Genomic DNA, 9,695 nt, shown 5'->3' with positions numbered 1-9,695 from the left:
TTTGTGACTGTAGGTTATCTACTACAGATCCTCCCTCCTCTTGATACTTTTGTTCTGTGATTTCTTTTTTCAGAATTCTTTAACTGACATTGTTTCTAACATGATTCCCATTATTTTCAATATTCTTAGGATGTCAGTCTTAATTTGAATCTGACCATTGAACAATATTTGTACAATAAACCACTGGTCTGGAGTGCAAAATTTATCTCGGATCTTGTATGAGCTTCGAGCTCCTCTATTTTTCTCAATGACTGCTTTTTAGCTTGTTAATTCCTAGCACATTTCATTCAGCCACTCCAAAATAACATATTAAGAGGCTGGTGTCTCCCATTTTTTAAATTGACAGATTGAGACCCTGACATTTAGCAGTCCTATCTCTTAAGTCTCTTTGTAAAGGACCAGAAATGAATTACCCGAGGTCAAGTTCTGTTTATACAGTGGACTGTTCTTGCTGAATTACCTTCTTGACTTAATAGCTTCCTTTTGGGTGACATTTCTCCCAGAAAGAAGACAAATTGTCTAAGGTCACCTTACAGATCAATTCAGAGTGTAGGAGGAAATTGTATGGGATCAGCTAAATTGCACCAGGTCTACCAACTCACATTTGGCAGCACGCCGTCAGTCACAAGGCACAAACACAACCTTCCTTAGTGGGCAGATTAAAATACAGCCAAATGTGGAAGGAACAAGGTACTTAAAATATGCCAATTGACTATCCTAGGGCCTGAATGTTTTCTTATTTAGGCAGATCCTGAATCTAATCAAGCATAGGAAAGTTGCAGAATTTAGATCCTTCCAAATTCACAGAAAACTCCATAAATGATGTTTCTATTTGAGAGACTTAAAGGATTTAAAAATTCTTTAAAGCTTTCTGATTTGGATCTGTGAAATTATGATCAGTCATCAGTTGACTAGCACAATGAAATGTCCAAATGAATGACCATGTATTTGCTCTTTTACTTAATGCTGGTGGATGTGTGTGGTGTTCCACTTCCACTAAGAAAGATCCTCAAATCACTCAACTAATGCAAAATAATTTTATTGGATTTTGTGATCCAGGTTAAGTGACCCAAATATTGAAATAACTATCCTATTGAAACAATGTGAAGAATCATGACTAATTTTTATTCCCCTAAGTCTGCCTGTAACCCCTTAGATTTGAAAACTAGGAGCTGTGTTTGAAATGTAAGACATCTATTGCTGGGTAGATTGGAGATTGTTGGTTAAGGCACCTGATTTTTGATTTTACTCTTTTTGCTTTTTACTGTGTTGTAAAAGCCACTTGGAATTGGTTTCATAAGATTAGAAAAATATATAAATAAATACATAAGTAAATAAATAAACTATCTAAAATAAGCAACTAAAGGTGTCAATTCTCCTTCTGGCTTTGAGGATTAAGAATTGCAATATAAATATTTTATATATATCTTTCCTGCTTTAGGTTTTCATGAACATTTTAGAGGAATTTAGAAAGTGAGGTGAGCCAATTTAGTGTAGTACTTAAGGCACCAGGCTAGAAACCAGGAGGTCATGAATTCTAGTTCCACCTTAGGTACAAAGCTACCTGGGTGATCTTATACCAGTTACTTGCTCTTGGCCAGTGAGAGAAACAGAGAATGAGAGAACAAACCATTTTTTTAAAAAAAAAGGTTGCTAGGAAAACTGCAGGGATTTATTCAGGATGAATATACCAGAATAAGTGACTCATAAGTAACTCAAAGGCAGATTAAAAAAGAAAGACTGAAGTGATTATATTTTTGCTAAGAATATTTATTTTGGTATGTAACAAACAAGTGGAGAGATCACAATTTTAAATCTGAAATTCTTTTGAAAGGGAAATTGAGCCAGAAACTAAGGAGATGGGATAATATTTGTACCAAATCAGAACAATCCCAAGAAAAATACAAAATCATTTTTTCCTTTAAACACTTTGCATTTACTTCTTTTTCAGATTTGCCCCGTTTCTGAGGAAATACGCTAAATGTTGTAGACTACAATTCCCAGAATTCCTCACCATTGGTCTAGCTAGCTAGGATTCTGAGATATAGAAAAATAGAATAGAATAGAATGCTTTATTGGCCAAGTGTGATTGGACATACAAGGAATTTGTCTCGGTGCATATGCTCTCAGTGTACATAAAAGAATATTCATCAAGAGTCAAGAATCATAAGATACAATCATAAGGTACAATATTATAATTCTACAGTATTTGGAAAACCATAGTTCCTTTAATCCTGCTATAGAATTTCTTGGAAATATAAGAAATAAAAATTAAATTCAGTCAGAATTGGCTTTGCCTTATCCTCTCTGACCCACTGATATACTATGAATAATAGTCAATAAAGAATATGGGCTTCCCTCAGCAAAACAAACTGAAAGTGATGGAATTCCAGCAATATAATTTATTCTTTATTCCCTGGTAATGCTTACCTTCAGATGTGTTCACAGGTCACATGGCTGGCCCAGCTACCTGTGTGAATGAAATGAAGTTGTTCCAAGTGGTGCATGAAGAAGAATTAAGATTTAGGTTTATGTTAGCAAAGATAAAGATTATAAAATAATGAGGGGGGGGAGTAAAAGAACCAACAAAATGTACACTTTGTCATGTAAAAATAACATCCTATTTTAAGGAATGTGACAAAAGCAGACATTAGAAACAGAACTGAACATTTTGTCATAAGATTAGTGCCTTGTGTACTGAATAAACAAAGATGGTAAGACAAAACGGATGGACCTGAAAATATTGATCATGTTCTCCTCCTGTTATTAATTCTTTCTAAAGGTTTTTAAATCCATTTTCATCTTATTCTCTCTAGCCATGAATTCAAGAAAGAAACAAAGTTGACTATTGGACAAATGGTTGCTGGTGTATGGTTGTTGAGAGGAGGAATCACTGTGGGGGAAAAACTGTTTTTCTTCTGGCTTAATAATATATGTTTAAATTCTGGCAGGTTACAACATTTACATGTACTTTTGCAAATGTGAGGTGGACATTCCCTGTTTATATGTCTGGGAATACAGTGTAGAATTAGGTGGGGGAAAATGTGTAAAAATTTCTCCATTTTTCAATGCAGTAATCAATTGAATTGTCCATTGAATTTTAATTTGCAGGGGACAAGACAACATCCTCAGTTGTGTCTGAGGATAGCAAGAGACTTTAGGTTATTCCTCTCAATTTTTATGATACAGTGGACACAGTTTGAATGCTGATGACCTTTATTTGTTCTATCACAATATGGCTACCATGGCTGTGCATGCATGGCTTATTACAAATCATTCTTTAAGCAGAAGATGCCCTGTGTAGTCTTCCAAGTGTCTCAATTTACCTTTGTACGCATGTGGGTTCCCCCCACCCCCGGGTCAGATGGGGACACTTTGGAAGCATTGGTTTGGAAGTGTCCCCATTTGTCTAATAGTGAAGCCTTGTTTCTTGAGTTCATGGCTAGAGAGAATAAGATAAAATGGATTTTAAAATATTTAGAATTCTAATTATTAAATAAAAAAATTCTATCATTTAAGAAAAATTGATCATGGGGAGGGAACACCAGTTTTTTCTTACTATTGTTGTTTGTTGGTTTACTTATTTTCTAAGAATAAAAATATAGTGGTTAAGGTACCAGGCTAGAAACCAGGAGACAATGTTTTAGTACTGCCTTAGACATGAAAACTAGTTGGGTGACTTTAGGCAAGTCATTCACTCTCTGTCCAACGTGCTTCATAGGACTAATATTGTGGGGAAAACAGAAGAAGGAAGGAGTTTTAGGTATGTTTGCTACCTTGAGATAATGATAATTGTAATTGTAATAGTAATAATAATAGTAATAATAATAGTATTAATAGTAATAGTAGTAATAATAAATAATCCTCGCTATTTGGAAATTCTGAATTTATCAGACTTGAACACCCTGATTCTATAAAAAAACCACCCTACTTGGAACAGCTTATATCCTCTGACGCTACCTTAACAGTTCCTAGGTCCTTGGTTAGGACTCGAGCTGTTGAGGTACCAACCAGCCTCAAAGGCTGTGAATCTTACTAAAGATTTACTACTATTACTATTACTACTACTACTACTACTACTAATAATAATAATCCCCCCACTGGGTGCTGCCTTGATGTGGCGGGGGGCTAAACTGTTCCAATGAAGCTGAGAGCAGGGCTGGCGGTAGTACAAACTACCAGCAGGTCCAACCATGTCAGAGAGGTCTAGGCCGAGGAGCAGAACTGAGTGCATCCAACAACCCATGCAATGAATTATAGTGAAACACAACCGAACGAAGCCTATACCGGCTCGGTCATCGCCCGGGTTAACAAGGACCGCGTCGGGTGCTGAGGAACCTGGGCATCCATCGACAAGTGGGCTACAGGTCATGGGTCCCATAGCTGAGCAACCAGGGCATGGGCCTGCAGGGCTACTGGAAGCTGAACAACCTCAGAAGCGGCAGAAATACACCATGTCAGATAACCGCAATGTAATGAAATGCAGAACCAGAAAAATGAGGCTACCAAAAAAGGATGTACAATTTATGGAAACAAGAATATCCAGACTCAAGGATAACTGAATTACGATTAGCCAATCAATGACGATTCATCACTCAGAACAAAGTGCTCAGTGAAGTCGAACTTAAAGATATACGGAAAAATTGTGAAACAGGAACACAGACTGCTGAACAGCAGACTGCTGAAGTGGCAGCAGAAAATACTCCAATAACATCTGGAGCAACTGAACAGCCTGAATTCGAAGAAAATGCAGATATTTTGCAAAAGCAGGATCAGCAAGGCCCTGAAGTCATCAGGAGTACTCAATGCCAGGCAGCAAGAACTGAAAGCTAAAATCTTGGCACACGCTGCAACAAATGCAGAAAGAAGAATGCTTTCAACATTGAAGACTGCCTAGGAAATATTTGGCGCCATTGATGATAGATGTGATAGATGTGCACTTGCAGCAGTCCAGATAACATCAATTGAACAAACAAATCAGCTTGCCTACAGTACAGCAGTCATAGTAACAGAAGAACTGGGGATTCAACAGCCGCAGCCCCTGATAAAAAAAAATATGGGCTCAGCACAAGAAAAATTGATGAAGCATTGGAAATTGTGAAGCAGCAGATAACAGCAACAGCAAGAAAAATTGAAAGATACAAAGCCAGAGTCATCCAGTAGAAACAAAATCAATTGTTCCAATCAGACCAAAGATGGTTCTATCAGAGTCTGAATCAGACGGGGGATACGAAAATTGACAAACCTGAAAAAAACGGCAACTACTCAGTTTTGGAAAGACCTATGGGAGACTGAGAAATGTTACAACAAAAATGCTGGGTGGATTAGAGACTTTGAGACAAAATTCTCCCAGAACAAAATGGACCAAATGACTACTGAAATGATAAGCAACAAGGTGAAAAAAGTCAAGAATTGGACATTGCCTAGCAATGATCAACTGCATGATTTTTGGCTCAAATACCTGACCAGCCTGCACGGAAAAATGGCCGAACAATTCAATGAGATGCTGCAGACAGGAAACATCAGTGAATGGTTAACAGCTGGGAAAACCTACTTGATACAGAAGGATCCAGCAAAAGGGGCAACACCTGCAAATTACAGGCCAATAACATGTCTGCCAAGCATGTTCAAGCTGCTGACTGGCATCATAGCTAACAGGATCCAGGACTACCTAGAAGCAAATAACATCTTGCCAGTAGAGCAGAAAGGAAACAAATGAGGAAGCAGAGGCACAAAAAATCAGCTCCTGATCGACAAAATGATTTTAGAGAACTGCAAAAGCTGAAAAACAAATCTGCATACAACTTGGATTGACTACAAGAAAGCATTTGATTCAATACCGCGCAGGTGGATCATCAAGTGCCTGGATGTCATCGGAATATGCAAGTGCATTGGTACTTTCACTGCAAAGGCGACGAAGCACTGGAAAATAGAATTGTTTATTGGAAGTGAAAGCTACGGACTGGTCAACATCAAAAGAGGGATTTTCCAGGGTGATTCTTTGTCACCTCTGTTGTTCATCATCGCCATGACCCCCTTGTCAACAATTTTACAGAAAACTAACCTGGGTTATCAAACTGCTAAAAATTCACAGAAAATATCTCACCTGCTGTACATGGATGATCTGAAGTTATACAGAAAATCAGAAATTGAAATCCAGTCACTGACCAATATAGTTTGAATTTTCAGCACTGACATCAGCATCAAGTTTGGCCTGGACAAATGCACCACAGTGGCACTGAAGAAAAGGAAGATTGTAGAAAGTGATGGAATTGAAATGCCCAATGGACAAACTATCAAGTGCCACCAACCCGAAGCCTACAAATACCTGGGCATACTGCAGCTGGATAATAACAAGCACAGGCAAGTAAAAAATGTGGTCAGCAAAGAATACACACAAAGGGTCAGAAAACTTCTAAAAAGCAAACTGAATGGCGGTAACACCATCAAGGCTATAAATACCTGGGCCATACTAGTTATCAGATATACTGCTGGGATCATGAACTGGACACAGGCAGAGCTGGACAGCTTGGATAGGAAAACAAGAAAACTGATGACCATACACTATGTGCTGCACCCGTGTAGTGATGTTGACAGGTTATATTTGCCCAGAAAAGTAGGCAGCAGAGGACTTTTGAAATTGAAGCAGACAGTCGAAGAAGAGAAGCATGCTCTGGCAGATTATGTGAAAGACAGTGTTGAACCAGCTTTGATGGAGGTCAACAAGAGGAAGCTGCTCAAAGTGCAGCAAACCAAGGATCAATACAGGAAAACAGCAATGCAAACTCGGGCTGACAGCTGGTGTAACAAAGCACTGCATGGACAGTTCCTTGAAAAGATCCAAGGAAAAGTAGATAAGGAAAAGACATGGTTATGGCTGACCAACGGAACACTGAAGAAAGAAAAAGAAGGCCTGATTCTTGCAGCCCAAGAACAAGCCATCAGAACCAATGTAATCAAAGCCAGAATAGAAAAATCTGCTGATGACCCCAAATGCAGACTCTGCAAAGATGCGGATGAAACCATTGACCACATACTGAGCTGTCGCAAGACAATAGCTCAGACTGACTACAAACAATGTCACAAGACAGTCGCTCAGATGGTCCACTGGAACTTGTGTTCCATCTGCCTGCAGCAAAGAACTGGTGGGATCATAAGCCTGAAAAATGGTCAAAAATGACCGTGCAAAACTACTGTGGGACTTCTGAATACAGACTGACAAAGTTTTGGAACACGATACCCTGGATATCACGATTGTGGAGAAGAAAAAAGTGTGGATCGTCGACATTGCCATACCTGATGACAGCAGAATTGACAAGAAACAACTTGAAAAAGTTACCAGATATCAGGACTTGAGAATCGAACTGCAGAGACTCTGGCATAAACCAGTGCAGGTGGTTCCAGTGGTACACTGGGTGCTGTGCCTAAAGACCTAGGCAAGCACTTAAAAACAATTGGTGCTGACAAGATCACCATTGGTCAGATGCAGAAGGCCACCTTACTAGGATCTGTTTGCATAATCCGCCGACACATCACGCAGTCCTAAATACTTGGGAAGTGTTCGACTAGTGATTTGTGATACAAAACCCAGCATGGTTATCTCGTTTGCTGTGTATACTGTCATTTTTGTATATAATAATAATAATAATAATAATAATAATAATAATAATAATAATAATAATAATAATAATAATAATAATAATAATAATAATAATAATAATAATAATAGAGGTGGGGTAAAAATAAATAAATCAGAAACCAAATATGTGGGTCCTAAAGCATTTTTAGAAGTACTGACGATTCTTGAAACTGAAACACTGCTTGTTTCCCATCATAGAGAGCGGTGTTTGAAAGTGCCATGATACAACTGTAGACTTTATGGAGTACAAGAGTATCACATGGCATGCCCAATTATGTTTCCAGGCTTGTGAACTGGCAAGCAAAGAGAAATTCCTGCCATTTTCCATATACTTTCTAGTAACTTCTGTCTGAGGCCGTTTTTAAGCTCGGCCTAATGTCAGGGCCGGCCCCTGTTCATTTTATTTTGTGTTGGGAAGCCATATCTGTTTGCTTCAGGAAAACAGAACTGCAAAAAGTAAGATTAAGGTGAAAGCGCTATAAAGCGCAGGAAAAATGTGTAAATTATGAGATGATTTCTTGAAATGAAACTCTGTAGGTATAAAAATAAGGAAAAAAAAACACTCCGCTGTACTTGAGATCCTCAGTATTTCTTTGTGGATGAACTTTCAAGAGCAACTGCTTCAAATTTATAAAATCATGAAAGGATTAGAAAGATTTGCAAGAGGAGTAGAAAAAGGTATTTTTTCTTCTATCCTATTGAAAGGACAGCATTGGGGAAAATGAGAGTGGGGAGGAGGAATAAAAGTCTCTTTTTAATTAAACTTCTTATCCTTTGAAGTTTCCTGATTTTTTTTCACATTGATGATGTAATTTATGTAAATAATCATCTATCTATGAAAGGAGTGTGTCTGTCAAAACCTAAAATGAAAAACATCCGTCATTTTGAAGTGATTAACATTCTCCAGATGTTTAAATCCTCAAATTTCAGGAGTTTCTCTTTGTTGTGATAATGATGTAGTATCCAGAACAAGAATGTTTACTTTTTTTGTATGGGTCAAACACAGATTTTTCACAATCCTATTAAAGCATGCCGTGCGTTGTAATTGTATGTACAGATGAAAGCATATCCAGTTATTATTATTCCCCCTTTAATGGTAAACTGCTGCTGGTAATTTTACTGTAAGGCTGAAACAAAAGGAATGTACATGAAAGGGCCACCATTGCTCACTTATGTAATCAATTTATAGATGTCAAGTTTGCACAAAGATGGTTATCCTTTTCTGTTACCAGACATGAGACATGCTACCACCCTGCAGCACGAAGAAACATACTGCTCACTCAGGCTGGTTTCTCCCTCTTCTCCACCCACCTCCCACCCACTTTTTGGGGATTGCTTGGGAGTACAGTAGATGTAGCTGATAATATTAAATGACAGCTAAAAATTGCTTTACTTTGGGCTGTCCAACTTTAGAATGAAAGGACGCTGTCGTAATGTTAATATATTCCTGTGGGAATAAGACTTGAGGACCTGCCATACTTCTCTGTAAGATCTAGAAAAGATCAATATGAAATATGTTTCTTCGTTTGTCGAGTAGTTTTGTCACTAGCACAATCAATGTTGAAGACAATCTTCCTTTCCCTCTGGTTTCCCCCGTTGAGACTCGCAGATTGGGAACACTTACTTATGAAGCGCTAAATCAGATTTATGTACCAGGGGACTTTTAGTCACAATAAAGGAATTGTTTTGGGATTGTCGTTGGAGCTACTACTATTGTCAATTCAAGAGAAGGAAATGTGAATGGAAAAGCTGGGACTTCTAGTCAGCTCTGGGGCACAAAACAAATTACAGGTAGTCCTTGATTTACAACCATTCTTTTAGCGACTGTTGGAAGTTGCAAGGACATGGAAAAAAGTGGTGACCTTTATTCACACTTATGACCTGTGCAGCATTCCCATGGTTACATGATCAACATTCAGAGGCTTGGCAACTGGAATGTGTTTATGGTGGTTGCAGTGGTTCCGGGTCATGTGATCACCTTTCACAACCTTCTGACAAGCAAAGTCAATGGGGAAGTCAGATTCATCTAACAACCATGTTACTCAATTAACAACTG

General features: G+C 38.2%; 1 protein-coding gene across 1 annotated transcript; it reads left to right on the top strand.

Moving 5' to 3' along the window:
• The first annotated feature begins 6,553 nt into the window (after positions 1-6,553).
• LOC148131243 (uncharacterized) lies at positions 6,554-7,851 on the top strand. Its single transcript, XM_087958982.1, has 2 exons — positions 6,554-7,145; positions 7,838-7,851. Exons 1-2 carry the CDS (start codon positions 6,554-6,556, stop codon positions 7,849-7,851), a joined length of 606 nt encoding a protein of 201 aa, XP_087815108.1.
• Positions 7,852-9,695: the final 1,844 nt, after the last annotated feature.

Source organism: Notechis scutatus, chromosome 3 (genome assembly GCF_049901735.1).
Source record: "Notechis scutatus isolate UNSWTSFEM ecotype Mainland chromosome 3, rNotScu1.2, whole genome shotgun sequence".
NCBI classification, from domain to species: Eukaryota; Metazoa; Chordata; class Lepidosauria; order Squamata; family Elapidae; genus Notechis; species Notechis scutatus.
The sequence above is the reverse complement of the archived record's forward strand: the minus strand, read 5'-3'. Positions and strand labels throughout refer to the sequence as shown.

Coding starts and splice junctions, on each gene's coding strand:
- LOC148131243 (XM_087958982.1), top strand. CDS start 6,554: ATGACCATACACTATGTGCTGCACCCGTGTAGTGATGTTGACAGGTTA.